General features: G+C 43.4%; 1 protein-coding gene across 4 annotated transcripts in view; it reads left to right on the top strand.

Annotated features, from left to right (window-relative positions):
- Window positions 1-16,489, top strand: part of GRIA1 (glutamate ionotropic receptor AMPA type subunit 1) — a 468,260-nt gene that overhangs the window by 411,256 nt on the left and 40,515 nt on the right. For all 4 annotated transcript variants that reach the window (XM_068278380.1, XM_068278381.1, XM_068278382.1 and 1 more), the window contains exons 12-13: window positions 12,747-12,945; window positions 14,974-15,221. In XM_068278380.1, the coding sequence (XP_068134481.1) occupies window positions 12,747-12,945; window positions 14,974-15,221 (447 nt within the window). The remainder of the gene's footprint in view (window positions 1-12,746; window positions 12,946-14,973; window positions 15,222-16,489) is intronic.

The raw sequence follows: 16,489 nt of genomic DNA on the forward strand, positions 1-16,489 counted from the left end.
CACCCCCAGGGACGGAGAAATCCGTACTCTGCGCACTCCCGCTCGTAAACACGCCGCCCGCGCTAGTAAACACGCCGCCGCCCGCTCGCCCAGAGATCAACGAACGGGAAAATCCATTCCCGTTCGTTGATCTCAGCCCCGCAATGATCTGCTGCCGCTCGGCTGAGCAGCGCGATCATTGTGAAAAAATAACAAAGTCCCAGCCTCTTTCTACTTCCTGCAAGCGTCCGGAAGGACGCTTGCAGGTCGCATGAAACAAATTGGTAATGTTGCCATCTTGTGGCCAAATAGTAAAACTACACCCTAACCATTTTTTACACACAAATAAACTTGTTTTACACAAAAAATTTACTCCTTACCTCCCACACTCCCCAATTATTATTTTTTTGTAATTAAAAAAATAAAATAAAAAATGTACAATTTAAAAAAAATACATAAATAGTTACCTTAGGGACTGAACTTTTTAAATATTTATGTCAAGAGGGTATAACACTGTTTTAACTTTATAAACTATGGGCTTGTAATTAGGGATGGACGCAAAACTGAAAAAAATGCACCTTTATTTCCAACTAAAATATTGGCGGCAAACATTGTGATAGGGACATAATTTAAACGGTTTTATAACCGGAATAAATAGGCATATACATTTAATGGGTTTTAATTACAGTAGCATGCATTATTTAAAAACTATAAAGGCCGAAAACTGAAAAATAATAAATTTTTTCCCACATTTTTTCCTATTTTCCCATTAAAACACATTTAGAATAAAATTATTCTTGGCATAATGTCCCACCTAAAGAAAGCCTAATTGGTGGCGAAAAAAACAAGATATAGTTCATTTCATTGCGATAAGTAATGATAAAATTATAGACGAATGAATGGAAGGAGCGCTGAAAGGTGAAAATTGCTCTGGTGGTCAGGGGGTAAAACCCCTCAGTTGGGAAGTGGTTAAAAAGTTAGTTTATAAACAAACAAAATGGCCACCGAAACAGGAAGTAGGTTGATGTACAGTATGTACACACATAGAAAATACATCCATACACAAGCAGGCTGTATACAGCCTTCCTTTTGAATCTCAAGAGATCATTTGTGTGTTTCTTTCCCCCTGTTCTCATGCACTGAAGTTTCAGTTTGCTTGTTTCTTCCTGCAAACAGCTTTGCCCTTGTCTGTAATTCTTCAGTATGTGAAAGCCCAGCCAGCTCAGAGGATGATTTATCCAGCTTGCAAAAGATAAGAGAGAAGAGAGAAGCTGCCCTAATCTAAATAATACACAGGCAGTGTGCATAGAGGGGCCTGGAAGGGGGAGTTCATAGCAGAACCACAACACTGAAGAACTTGGCAGCCTTCCAGACACAGGCCAAGTCTGACAGGGGAAAGATACATTGATTTATTACAGAGACTGTGATAGTAGAAAGTGCTGCAGTAAGCCAGAGCACATTAGAATAGCTTTTGGAACTTGTAGGATGATAAAAAACAGGATGCAATTTTTGTTACGGAGTCTCTTTAAGGGCAGTTTAAAAAGAAGGTAAATTATTGCTTACCTCAAGGAAGACAACTTTACAAGGTTTATTGCACAAGGTAATGAGGACCCATTCCCTGGGTTAGGTCCCTCTTCCTCAACTCAATACAGAAAGCACCTATAGCAAACACCATCGGGCTTGGAACGCCCGTTGATGGTGATTGCTATAGGTTCTTTTTGTATTTACTTGAGGAAGTGGGGCCTAAGCCACGAAACATGTCCTCCTCATCTTGGTGTATGTATTGTTTTTAATTCAAAGAGGCAAGCGCTCACGGTGTGTCTAGAACCCCAAGCATTTGCATGTAAAATGAGATCACAGAGGTAAACTCCTTGTTGACATGAGAACAGGAGGCCAGTAAAAGTCAAGACCATAGGTTCACAGGCAAAAGTCCACAGATTCAGGCTATCAAGCCCACATTATGCAAAAGTTCAATTTTCATAGGGTAAGAGGTTCCTCAATGAAACAGAGATGGCCACCACCACACCCTTTGTGTGCCACTCACCGCATCCACTGACCAACCGGTCAGTATAGGCCTTGGGACAGTTCCCGGGTCGTCCCCCACCTCTTAGGCAATATCAGCAGACTTCCTCTCAAACAAGTTCTTCAGTATATAACCACCTCAGAAGGAAGAACTCCACATAGCGTAATACCGTTTTTAAAAATGAATTTATTAAAAAAACCAATGCACTCACATGTTCCAGGATTTAAAATCGCTCAGAGTTTTATCAACGGGCTCTCCCCCGTAATGATGGCCTAGGCTGGCAGGCTTCCGTCCTACTGGGCTCTATCCCGATCACCGCCGCGCGCTCGGTGTTTTAGGGGTCCCTTCTTAGGTCAATCTCGCCTCCACGCCGTTCCGTTGCACGCCAGTCCACTTCCGCATCAGGCTCCGCCCTATCGATTTCGTCACATGTGACTCATCAGGGGCCCTGATGAGTCACATGTGACGAAATCGATAGGGCGGAGCCTGATGCGGAAGTGGACTGGCGTGCAACGGAACGGCGTGGAGGCGAGATTGACCTAAGAAGGGACCCCTAAAACACCGAGCGCGCGGCGGTGATCGGGATAGAGCCCAGTAGGACGGAAGCCTGCCAGCCTAGGCCATCATTACGGGGGAGAGCCCGTTGATAAAACTCTGAGCGATTTTAAATCCTGGAACATGTGAGTGCATTGGTTTTTTTAATAAATTCATTTTTAAAAACGGTATTACGCTATGTGGAGTTCTTCCTTCTGAGGTGATTATATACTGAAGAACTTGTTTGAGAGGAAGTCTGCTGATATTGCCTAAGAGGTGGGGGACGACCCGGGAACTGTCCCAAGGCCTATACTGACCGGTTGGTCAGTGGATGCGGTGAGTGGCACACAAAGGGTGTGGTGGTGGCCATCTCTGTTTCATTGAGGAACCTCTTACCCTATGAAAATTGAACTTTTGCATAATGTGGGCTTGATAGCCTGAATCTGTGGACTTTTGCCTGTGAACCTATGGTCTTGACTTTTACTGGCCTCCTGTTCTCATGTCAACAAGGAGTTTACCTCTGTGATCTCATTTTACATGCAAATGCTTGGGGTTCTAGACACACCGTGAGCGCTTGCCTCTTTGAATTAATTTCATATTGGAGTAAGAGGAGGCGAACAGGTGGTGTTTGGAGCTCAAGGGGGTTACTTAATACTTTCCTGGAGTATAATAGCTGAGAGCGCTACCTCTTAGTGATTTTTTTATGTATTGTTTTAGTAGCCTGGTCAGCTGAGCGCAGAGTGAGCCAAACAAACTTTCTGCTGAATTTCCAATCACCTGTCTTGCTTACCTTGCCTAACACACCTTGTGGCCCATATATGGTTGTTTTCCGTGAGGTAAGCAATCACTTACCTTCTTTTTAAACTGTTCTTAAATATTTTACCACAATCCCAGGTGCCTCCTCATCCCTGTTACAACCTAATTATTTTTAGCATTAGGGCCTTAGATACACATATTTAGCTCATCATGTCTAGGTTGTCCCTTTTCTTCTTTTTTTGCCTGAAAGAGTTAAATATCAGGTATGCAAGTGACAGTTTCTGACTGGGTCGGACTATAGCCATAACCCTCTTTGATAAGGAATTACAGACATAAAACACTTTACTAGCAGTAAATGGCTTATGAGAGCAGTAAAGAGATAAAAAGGGTCAATGGTTTATAGATTTGAGCTCTGACATACTTCAGTGAATGTGTCGTTGAGCAGAGACAATCTATATATATAAAATCGGATGTATGTATGTATGTATGTATGTATGTATGTATGTATGTGTGTATGTGCCGCGATCACTCGAAAACGGCTTGACCGATTTGAACGAAACTTGGTACACAGATCCCTTACTACCTGGGATGATAGGTTCTGGGGGTCTCGCGGCCCCCCTGCACACGTGGGCGGAGCTACAAACAGCAAATCAGATTTCACCCATTCATGTCAATGGAAAAATGTAAAAGGCTGCCATTCTCACAGTAATCAAGCCACAGTCCCCACACTTGGCACAGGTGGTCACTTGGTGACCGAGGTTACAAATCCAGGAAAAGTGGGCGGAGCATAAAACAGCCAATCAAATTTCAGCCGTTCATTTTAAATGGGAAAATGTAAACTGCAGCCATTCTTAGAATGTTAATCGCAGGGTTCTCAAACTTGCCACAGTTGGTCACTGGGTGAATGTGATTAAGATTCAAGAAAATGGGTGGAGCTTACAACAGCCAATCAAAATTCACTTATTGATTTTCAAGGGGAATATTTAAACTGCTGCCATTCTTACACTGTTAATGGCAGAGGCTTCAAACTTGCTACAGTCGTCATTGGGTGACTGGGGTCCGAATTCACTAAAGGGATGGGGCCACATACAGCCAATCAGATTTCCTTGGTGGATAAACTGCTTCAAATCACACATTTTTGATGCCAGGAACCTGAAAGCTCACAAATGTGGTCATTGAGTGACTGTGTGTCAAGGTCACAAAAAGTAGGCGGAGCCAAAAACAGCTTTTACTGGGAAAATATAAACTGCAGCCATTCTTACATCGTTAATCGTAAGACTAGTAGAGATAAAAAACACAGGGACACCGGGAGCCCAATATCGTGCGTTATCGTTGTGTAGAATGGTCTATAGCAGAAGAAATATACTCACAATTCTGGGTTGCTATTTAGGCAACCACCATCAGAACATGTGGAGAAGTACCGTCTCCACTCGGCCTTGTCGGTCGCCGCTCCCGGAAAAAGATACTACTATAATGAACTTACAGTAAGTATAACCCCACGTAGTTAATGGCAGGGTTCTCAAACTTTGCACAGTTGGTCATTGGGTAACTGAGATTAAGATTTTGATAGGTGGGTGGAGCCCACAACAGCCAATAAAAATTCACCTTTCAATTTTCAAAGGGAATGTTTAAGCTGCTACCATTCTCTTAGGGCCTGTACACACTGCTGCTCTTGCGCTGCGCTTTTCAAATCGCATTCGCTTTTTAATCGCAAGGTCTTTTGAAAAATAATGAAAATCGTGGAGACCTGTACACACTGGTGCGATGCGCTTTTCCTATTCTCATGAAGGCTTGCGATTTAAAAATTGCATGCGATTTTAAAAGCGCAGCAGTGTGTACAGGCCCTTATACTGTTAAAGGCAGATGCATCAAACCTGGTACAGTCAGTCACTGGGTGACTAGAACCCAAACACAGAAAGGTGGCGGAGCCACAAACAGCCAATAAGATTAGTTTATTTTTCAATGGGAATATACAAAGTATTGATACCAAGGACCCCAAAGCCGATAAACTTGATAATTGAGTGACTGTATGTCAAGGTTAGAAAAAGTGGGCGGTGCCAACAACTACATTTTTAACATGGCAGGGTTCCCAAACTTTACACAATTGGCCACTGGGAGACTGGGATGAATATTCAGAAATGTGGGTGGAGCCTAAAACAGCCAATCAAAATGTACCTATTGATTTTCAAGGGGACTATTCACATTGCTACCATTCTTACACTGTTGATGGCAGAGGCCTCAAACCTGATACAGTCAGTCATTGGGTGACTGGGGTCCAAATTCACTAAAGGGGTAGAGCCACAAACAGCCAATCAGATTTGTTAGATTGATTTCAGCCATTCTGTTATTGGCAGGGTTCTCAAACGTGACACAGTTGGCCACTGGGTGACGGGGACTAATATTCAGGAAAGTGGGTGGAGCCTACAGCAGCCAATCAAAATTCACCTTTTGATTTTCAAGGGGAATATTGCAACTGCAGCCATTCTTACACTGTTAATGGCAGAGGCCTCAAACCTGCTACAGTCAGTCGATAAGTGTCTGGGGTTCAAATTCAGTAAAGGGGCGGAGCCAAAAACTGCCAGATTTCTTTGCTGGATAAACTGCTTCCATTACCACAATTTTGATGCCACGAACCCAAAAGCTCACAAACTTGGTCATTGAGTAGTGACTGTGTGTCCAGGTTACAAAAAGTGGGTGGAGTTAAAACAGATTTTTCTGGGAAATTGTAAACTGCAGCCCTTCTTCACTGTTAATGGAAGGGTTCTCAAACTTAGCATAGCTGCTTACTGGGTGACTGGGATTAATGTTCAGAAAAGTGGGTGGAACCTAAAAATGCCAATCAAAAATCACATGTCGCTTTTCAAGGAGAATATTACAATTGCTGCCATTCTTGCACTGTTAATGGCACAAGCCTCAGACCTGGTACAGTTGGTCATTGGGTCACTGGGGATCAAATTCAGAAAAGGGGACAGAGCCACACACAGTGAATCAGATTTGTTTCATTTCATGGGAAAATACAAATTATTGATGCCAAGGACCCCAAAGCTCACAAACTTGGTCATGGAGTGACTGTGTGTCCAGGTTACAAAAAGTGGGCGGAGCCAAAAACAAATTTCACTGGGAAAGTGTAAACTGCAGCCCTTCTTACACTGTTTATTTCAGGGTTCCCAAATTCTGCCCAGATGGTCACTGAGTGACTGAGATTAATATTCAGGGAAGTGGGTGGAGCCTATAATAGCCAATCAAAATTCACCTGTTGATTTTCAAGTGGATAATTTCAATTGCTGCCATTTTTCCACTGTTAATAGCAGATGCCTTAAACCTGCTACAGTTGGTCATTGGGTGACTGGGGTTCAAATGCTGGAGAGGGGGTGAAGCCACAAACAGCCAATCTGATTTGTTTAATTTCTATTGGAATATACAAATTATTGATGCCAAGGACCCCAAAGCTCACAAACTTGGTAATTGAGTGTTTGTCCGTTAGGGTTAGAAAGTGGGTAAAGCTAACACCAGCCAAATACATACACGGGCAATGCCGGGTCATCAATGGGTGGAGACAAATAGAAATTTCACTGGGAAAATGTAAACTGCAGCCATTCTTACACTGTTAATGGCAGGGTTTTTAAACTTTGCACAGTTGGTCACTGGGTGACTGGAATTAATATTCAGAAAAGTGGGTGGAGCCTACAAAAGTGTATCAAACTTCACCTATTGCTTTTCAATGGGAATATTTAATTGCTACCATTCTTGCACTGTTAATGGCACAGGCCTCAAACCTGGTACAGTTGGTTATTGGGTGACTGAGGTTCAAATTCAGAAAAGGGGGTGGAGCCACAAACAGCCAATCAGATTTTTTCATTTCAATGCAAATTATTGATACCAAAGACCGCAAAGCTCACAAACTTGGTCAGTGAGTAATTGTGTGTTAGGGCTAGAAAAATTATGCAGAGTCAATACCAGCCAAATACATACCCGGGCAACGCCGGGCAATCAGCTAGTATAAAATAAAACTGGGATATTTTAAAAAAAGGTAATTTTAGGAGAAGGAGGATAGATGCAATTATTTATCTCATCAGTTTGTTTTCACTTTGTGTTTCCATTAAAGAGAACCTGTAACAAAAAAAAGTTCCCCTGGGGGGTACTCACCTCGGGAGGGGGAAGCCTCAGGGTCCCAATGAGGCTTCCCCCTCCCCTGTAGCTTCAGCCAGTCCAGCGCTGGCTCCCTCAAAGCGTCCCTCGACAAGCCTGACAAGCGCTGACAAGCGCTGATTTATTTACCTTCCCGGCTCCAGCGGGGGCGCTGTTGCGGCTCTACGTACAGAGATAGGCGGAAATAGCCGATCTCTGTCGGGTCCGCTCTACTATACAGGCGGAGGAGACTTGCACCTGTGCAGTAGAGCGGGCCGACAGCGATCGGCTATTTCCACCTATCTCTGAGCAGAGAGCCGATACTGCGCCTGCGCTGGAGTCGGGGAGGTAAATATTTACATCTCCGCTGTTCGGGGAGCTTTGCCGCCGCCATGGGACCGAGGAGGACGGGGGAAGCCTCAATAGGATCCGGAGGCTTCCCCCACTGAAGGTGAGTACCCCCCAGGGGAGGTTATTTTCGTTGCAGGTTTTCTTTAAAATACTTTCAGGAAGTGTTCACAGTACAGGCGAGGGTTAAGTGTAAGGATATTATGTATGGAGTTCTGAATCCTCTGTCTTTGTTCCTGAGTCGGGTTCTGAATAAACTTGAATTTTATATGCATGGATAGGTGATAATCGCTTCACTTTGGCTCTTGGAAACCAGCCAGGCTTGTAATTTCCCCAAAGAATAGGCTGGCAGACATATATATTACCTCTTTTTACCCTCACACTGCGGTAACCTAATCCCCCCGTGACGTGTTCCTGAACCTAATGAAAGGCGACAAAAAGGAACGAAGGTGACAGGGAAGGATATTCATTTTCTTAGCCTTGTAATTGAAGTAGAAATCTCCCAGCCGCTCCTCCCAACTATGCAAGTCAGACCAGCAAACTTTCTTCCCTTCACAGATATGTGTAACCAGTTCAGACATTCAGCTAGAAAACAGCCAGAACTTAAAGGGGTTGTAACACCCAAAAATCAAATCGAATCAATTGCAAAAAAATAGTTAATGCCCCAAATATGAATGTAATTTTTTTTTTACTATAATAAGTCCCTATATGTCCCCTTTTTTTTAAAAAAAAAGTCTTTTTACCTGGTTTGGGAGCCTTTGCCTAAACGTAGCCTCTAACTGTCCAATTTCTAGTGAAAAATCGTTCGATCAGAAATTCTGATTAGATTGGTTGTAAATAATCTCAGTTGATGGACACAATCAATTACAAACGATTATAAAAAACAGTCGTCCGATTGGATTTTTGTCAAACCAAAATTTGGATTTTCTTGTTGGTTGTGATAGATAGGAAGCAAAGATTGGTTCGTTGATAGTGTAGTAAACGATTTTTCGTCCAATCAGAATTTCTGATCGCTCAAACGATTTTTCTCTGGAAATGTGACCGTTAGGTGGCCATACACTCGTACACTCGTTAGATTAGCAGCAGATAGATCATCAGATAGATTTCTGTGTTTAGGAACACTTTTTACTAGGAACAGATTTCCAATAGATTTTCAATTTGAAATCTATTGAAAATCGATCGGATGGCATTTTTTGCCATCAGATTTCCATTAGGGCCAATGCAAAATGATAAGCAATCTCAACAATTCGACCTAGATTTTCCAGCCTGCCAAATCTAATGAAATTGATCGAAATCGGCCACAAATCGGTCGATTGGCCAAAAATCGGCTGAGTGTATGGGCCCCTTAACTTTCAGGAACTGTGCAATGCTATTGGCATTGTGGGAAGTTTGTTTTTCTTCTTAGCTACAGTGTCAAGCTTATCTAAGCATGCAAATAGCAGAAAGCTTCCTACGGATAAGATAACCAAAAGGAAATAATTGAATCTTCCCAACCCTTAAAGGGCTTCTGTGGATATTAATAAAAACCGAAACTGACACTTACCTGGGGCTTCTACCACCCCCCTGCTGCTGTCATGTCCCACGCCGTCCTCTACGATCATCCGATCCCCGCCGCCGGTCACAGTCTAATTATTGGTCTAAACGAATACAACTGTCCTCGCACGCGCCTCCGGGAGCATATTGCACAAGCACAGTCCGAAGTTTTCCTGTACTGCGCCTGCACTGTAAGCTCCTGGAGACGTAAGCAAGAGCGAGGACGCCAGCGGCCGTGCAGACGCAGCTGTACTCGTCTAGTTAGACAAATAATTGGATCGTGACTGGCGGGCAAAGGAGGATCGTAGAGGACGGCGCGGGACAGGACAGCTGCAGGGAGCCAGTAGAAGCCCCAGGTAAGTGTCAGTTTCAGTTTTTAATAACTATGGAACCCCTTTAAGGGTTTACACAGTGATGTACGTCTGTTGTCTAGGTGATGTTTGTTAACCTTATGTCTGTTTTTATAAAAGCAGGAAGCAGACACACTGCAGATTTATTGCAGGGTTTGTATCAGCTCTAAAAAAAAAGGAAACGTTTTTCTTTAAAGGTTATTATGCTGTTGCTTATCTTTTAGCGCACAGAAGAAGTTCTGAGTTCAGGTCCACCTTAAAGGATACCCGAAGTGACATGTGACATGATGAGATAGACATGTGTATGTACAGTGCCTAGCACACAAATAACTGGGCTGTGTTCCTTTTTTTTCTTTCTCTGCCTGAAAGAGTTAAATATCAGGTATGTAAGTGGCTGACTCAGTCCTGACTCAGACAGGAAGTGACTACAGTGTGACCCTCACTGATAAGAAATCCCAACGATAAAACACTTTCCTAGCAGAAAATGGCTTCTGAGAGCAAGAAAGAGATAAAAAGGGGAATTTCTTATCAGTGAGGGTCACACTGTAGTCACTTCCTGTCTGAGTCAGGACTGAGTCAGCCACTTACATACCTGATATTTAACTCTTTCAGGCAGGTAAAGAAAAAAAAAGGAACACATCCTAGTTATGTGTGTGCTTGGCACTGTACATACCCATGTCTATCTCATCATGTCACATGTCACTTCGGGTATCCTTTAAGCCTAAATATACTTTTGAGAACATTTTAAAATATAGAGCTGACTCTTCCCCTTTTAGGGAAATCAGAGCCCCTTGGGGATGTGGTTTGCAGCTCTGTTATGTAGAATGACACCGCGAAGCTGCATTGCAGTCAGTTATGTCACAGCAGGCCTGGCCTCCTCGCTTACAGAAGAGCGCTGAAAGTTAATGTAAGGACAGCAGCAGGTGATCAGGTTCACTCAGAGGCTGCAATGCTCCGCCCTCCCAGCAGGGGTCACACTTTCCCTGGTGTGCAGCGAAAGAGGAATGATAGCGGGATCAGCATGGCAACGGCTTCATGGACATTTACAATGACATCCTAAGTGCAGCAGAAGCACATTAGGCAAGCATTAGTCAGTTATACAGAGAGGAGCTTCAGTGCACAGAGGGAAGCTGATCAGGGGCGTAGCAATAGGGGGTGCAGAGGTTGCGACCGCATCGTGGCCCTTGGGCCAGAGGGGCCCCGAGAGGCCTTCCTTCAACTGCAGTATTAGCTCTCTATTGGTCCTGTGCTCATAATAATCACTTCTATAGATAATTTGAATAGTAGTAATCATTAACAAACTGTTCCCCATCCCCTCCTTGCACCTCTGACACTGTAGTTGCCATTGGCAGGTTTTGGTGCGCCGTATCAGTTATGTATAGAGTGCTTGGGGGGCCCCATTGTAAAACTTGCATCGGGGCCCTCAGCTCCTTAGCTACGCCACTGAAGCTGATGCCATCCTGGAGGGTTCGGAAGCGTTGCAGAGGTGACTCCGTGCAATTGCTACTTCATGCTAAAAGCAGGGCTGAATTAAAAGGGAACTAAAGTAAGAGGTATACGGAGGCTGCCATATTTATTTCCTTTTAATCCATACCAGTTGCCTGGCAGCCCTGCTGGTCTATTTCTCTGCAGTAGTATCTGAATCACACCAGAAACAAGCATGCAGCTAGTCTTGTCAGATCTGACTTTAAAGTGAAACTCCTGAATCTGCTGCATGCTTGTTCAGGGGCTATGGCTAATAGTATTAGAGGCAGAGAATCAGCAGGATTGCCAGGCAACTGGTATTGCTTAAAAGGAAATAAACATGACAGCCTCCATATACCAGTTCTAGCCAGGCCTCCTTTGTGTTCTGGAGATGGACTGTCACACCATCACAGTTGCCCGACTCTGTGCTGCCACAGTTGAGAGGTAGCATTGCGCTCACCCTTCCTTCCCTTAGCTGTAGATTGGAGGAATGTCGTGGCTGTTACAGCCACCGACCTCCTACCAATATTTTGAAGCAGCAGGAGTCGTGGTTTTGGTGTGTGATGTGGCATAGAGCACGGTCATCAGGTGGGGTGGCAAAGTGGGAGTTCTGGTACTGTCCCTTGAAGAGTCCCTTGAAGGCCTTCAGAGGGGAAGCAGGAAATTTGGGCACATGAGGCAGGTGGACAAAAAGGGCGCCGCCATTCACTCCCATAATAAATTTCGTTTAATCGGCGCCCAACAGGAAAAAAGGGCGCCGGAGAAAAATAACATTTTAAAAGCGGCGCCCGGAGACTTTTAATGTTTTATAACTGCTTCTCATGATTACACATTATTTAATGATTTATAATTTTTTAAACATTATTTTTAAACGAAAAACAGCACAATATTTTTTTAAAACATTACTTTTAAACGAAAAACCGTACAATTTTTTTTTGTTTTGTTTACATTTTTAAACGAAAAACCGCACCATACTTTTTTTAAAAGTTATTAATGCTTATCACAGGGGGGTCTAAGGTTTAGGCACCACCAGGGGGGTCTTAGGTTTAGGCACCAACAGGGGGGTCTTAGGTTTAGGCACCAACAGGGGGGTCTTAGGTTTAGGCACCAACAGGGGGGTCTTAGGTTTAGGCACCAACAGGGGGGTCTTAGGTTTAGGCACCACCAGGGGGGTCTTAGGTTTAGGCACCAACAGGGGGGTCTTAGGTTTAGGCACCACCAGGGGGGTCTAGGGGTAGGTACAGGGAGGGTTCTGTGTGAGAGTAGGGTTAGGTATAGCTTTAGTAAAATTCTTATTAATGTTTTATAAAACGTTATTATAAATTTCAATTTTTAAACAGGGAAGATTAACGTTTTTAAAATTGCCGATTTTATACACATTATTTAATGATTTATAACTTTATAAAACATTATTTTTAAACGAAATATAACACATTTTTTTTAAACGTTATTCATGATTATCTTTTAAAACCCTGCGCCCTTTTTTCCCGGCGCCCTTTTTTAACGTACGCTTCAGAGGGGAGTACAGGATGGAGATCGGAGGATGAGAGGTCAGAAGTTTGGTGAGAGTGGGAGATGAAGCTAAAAAAAATGAAGATTGATTTTAATTGGTCTCTAATATGAATTTCCAGGTCTCTCTCAGGACGTATCGTAGGAGGTGTCTGGTGGTTCTTCACCCTCATCATCATCTCATCTTACACGGCAAACTTGGCAGCCTTCTTGACAGTCGAGAGGATGGTATCGCCCATTGAGAGCGCTGATGACCTGGCTAAGCAAACGGAGATTGCCTACGGAACTCTAGATTCTGGATCAACTAAAGAATTTTTTAAGGTTTGATGACATTTCCATCATCTCAGTTCTTTACAGAGTGGCACTTTGTTTCACTGTTCCACTATTCCAGCACCCAGCAGTGCAGGCAGTAATAGGACCTGCCGGTGGCACAGTTATAGCAGCCCACTAGCGTGAAACTGGGAAGTGAAGTTAGAAATAGATTAGGTAATACTTTTCATCTAATTAGACCTGCAGAAGAACCTTACCCTGATATGGATTCTTTTTATTAGGATGTTTGTGAAATATAAATTATTCTTATGCTTTCTGTGATGTTATTGTTATATGTTTTTTTTTTTTTGTTTTTCCACATAAAAAATATACTGGTAGAACCAATTAAGGAATGAGATAGGGACTGTAGGTGTGTTCTTAATTTGCATTTGTATATATGTTGGAATACAGTGCCCTGTGATTTCAGTGTCCCCCCTCTGTGCCATATCTGACCCCCTGTGCCTCCTCTGGTCCTTCAGTGTCCCTTGTGTCTCCACTGTGCCCCTCTGCACCACCACTGCCCCCCTATAAGACACCTAGCGCCACAACTGAATTGTATGTAAGTTGGAACACTGTACCTCACTTTTTCCCCTTGGGGCTCCAGTGTCTCCCTCAGTCCCTTGTGCCTCCACTGTGCCCCACTGTACACCACTACTACCCCCCTCTGTGACTCCACCAGCTACCACTGAATTGTATGTAGGTCGGAACACTGTGCCCCCCATGCCTTTGGTGTCTCCTCTGTCCCTTGTGCCTCCACTGTACCCCCTGTGGACCAACACTGTCACCCTCTGTGACTCCACCAGCTAAAACTAGATTGTATGTAGGTTGGAACAGTGCCCCCTCTACTCCAGGCACAACTGGGGGAATGGGTCAGGGAAGATGGGGCAGCTGGTTATGATTATTAGTAGGGATGACAATGCTTAGAAGAACTTACAGAGAAGCATGTGATCAGTTTGATCAGCTGATTTGTAAGGTTCTAATTTGATGACTTCCCAATTTAACACATGATTATTGTGACCAGCAAATCAGACCCTTACAAATCTATCAGCTGATCAAACTGATCACATGCTTCTCCGTGAGTTCTCCTACACATGACTAATTATTAGTTGCCAGGTAGGGTATTTATGTTTCCAATTATCAAGAATGACAGAATTTTAAGATTAAAATGGGGATAGGTTTCAGGCACACGATCATCCTGACTGATTTCCTGATCGGAGATAGATTGGTTGGACGGTCCAAAAACAACCCACAGACTTATACAATGGTGCTTCTGACCAGTCTTCCCTTAATCCCGTCACCTAAATTCCAGAAGGTCTTTGTAAAGATCGTTAAGTCATCCACACATGAACACGGCACGACATGTGCAGGACAGATTTACTGCCTCATTCAATCTCCCAACAACTGATAAAATAATCGTTTACTAGTCCTCACTCCGCAGTAGAATTCGCTTTCAGACACCAGCCAGGCTGAGCCTCCAGCCTTTTATCAACCCTTCCCGAGACCTTTCCTTCATGCTGTGCTTTTATCTGAGAGGTCTATTAGACTAATTCTAAATCTTCATTTCGAGGATGTGCTGATAATTAGCATTTTAACACCCTTCTTTACTGTTTAATATTCTCCCATTTCTGAGATCCATCAGGAAGCTGTGATCTTCCCTCTCCCCCCATCATATTAAACCCTACATCTCAAGCTTTGTACACAGTTTAGGTGACATAAATTTGACACAAAAGAGCCACTTTTACAGCTTGTCTCGTGCTATCAAGATATCAAAGTATGTTTTGCCTAATTTGTAATTCCAGTTTGTGTTTTTCCTTTTTTTTTTCTTTCCTTTAAGCGGTTTGTGTACAGAAGCGCCTATCCAGATATTATACGATGAAAGCATTTTAACGAGACATTAAATTTTCCAAATAGCTCTTCAACATTTCCTCCGCTAAAAGCTTTTTTGATAACATCAACCGCCTCAGTCATGAAATGCGTATAACTTATCTGTGGCTCCTCAGTCGTTGCCAAGTCTGGTTCTCTTCTGTTCTGTCTTCCTAGAGATCTAAAATCGCTGTGTTTGAAAAAATGTGGACTTACATGCGCTCGGCAGAACCCTCGGTTTTCGTGAAGACCACCGAGGAAGGGATGAACCGAGTGAGAAAGTCTAAAGGCAAATACGCCTATCTCTTGGAGTCCACCATGAATGAGTACATCGAACAAAGAAAACCTTGTGATACCATGAAGGTGGGAGGTAACTTGGATTCCAAGGGCTATGGCATTGCCACCCCCAAGGGGTCAGCTCTGAGGTATGTAGCTAAGCTTTGCTTTACTCTGCATTGATATTGCTCTTTGGCTGTAGAACCCCGGGGGTACACGGAAGACAAAAATAACCTCTCATTGGATGAACCATCTCTGTGTGTGACTCATGTCATCCATCTGCATGGTATTGTTCTGTGCTTAAAGCATTATTCTGTGTGTGAATTTTACATGAAATTAGATATCACAAGGAGCTTATAAAGTCTATTGGATGATGCAAGTTTACACAATATAAAAGAACCAGACTTAAAAGGGCATCTGTAGTAATCGTCCCACTCTGCTATTGTTGAAAATGTGAAGACATACAGGTGCTTAGTGATGGTCGAGGAGAACTCACAGAGGAGCATGTGATCAGTTTGGTCAAGTGATGGACATGCAAGTCTCTGATTGGCTAGTCATGATCGTATGCTAAACCAGGATGTGAGCTTTGCAAATGTATCAGCTGATCAAACTGATCACATGCTTTGATCGTCTCTCAAACAGGAGATATCTGGCTCTGCTTGTAATCACCAGTGAAAACACACAACATGTAACAAATTCTGGAAGTACCTGTTGGACGTATGGGCGGTGGATGCAGGGCTTTGTCTTTACCTGATGGCCGTTTTGCTTCTTGGGAGCTCCTTCCGAGGCAATAAACCACAGCACAACAGAACCAGGGGCAACTATTTAACAGTGGGGAGGAAGGACGGAAACTTCTGCCCTAGACTCCACCCCCATCTACGTCACGGGTGGGTCGTCAGGGAGACACACACGCATAGCCTTACAGCTTAGAGAAAAGGGAGCTGTTGTCAAACATAAAGCTCTTGTACATTCAGGTGATCATTTCGCACTGTCGATCCAGCCACTCTACAGCATGGGATGAGATGAGTGTAGGTACGGGCGCCATATATACGCTGTCGCTGGATCTACTGGATTGACGACACGGTCGCCTGTCAGTTGAATGCGAGGAGCAAAAATGACCATGTTCATTTTGGCATCATTTTTGTAAAAATGTCTAATTTTTCGCACAGATAAGAATTTTTTACACCTTGTTTCTGGCCATTCACCTTTGTCAAATGTACTGACGTTTATAGGCATGAAAAAAACACATTTTTGCACAGGTGGGAATTTGTATGAAAATATAGGGGCATGCATGCAAAAAAAACCCACATTTTCACCAAACGCATTGATGTCAATGGGCATGAAAAAACACATTTTTACTAAATACATTGAAGTCAATGGGTAAGAAGAAAAACATCACATTTTCAAGACAATTTTC

This window comes from Hyperolius riggenbachi, chromosome 3, assembly GCF_040937935.1.
Source record: "Hyperolius riggenbachi isolate aHypRig1 chromosome 3, aHypRig1.pri, whole genome shotgun sequence".
NCBI lineage: Eukaryota > Metazoa > Chordata > Amphibia > Anura > Hyperoliidae > Hyperolius > Hyperolius riggenbachi.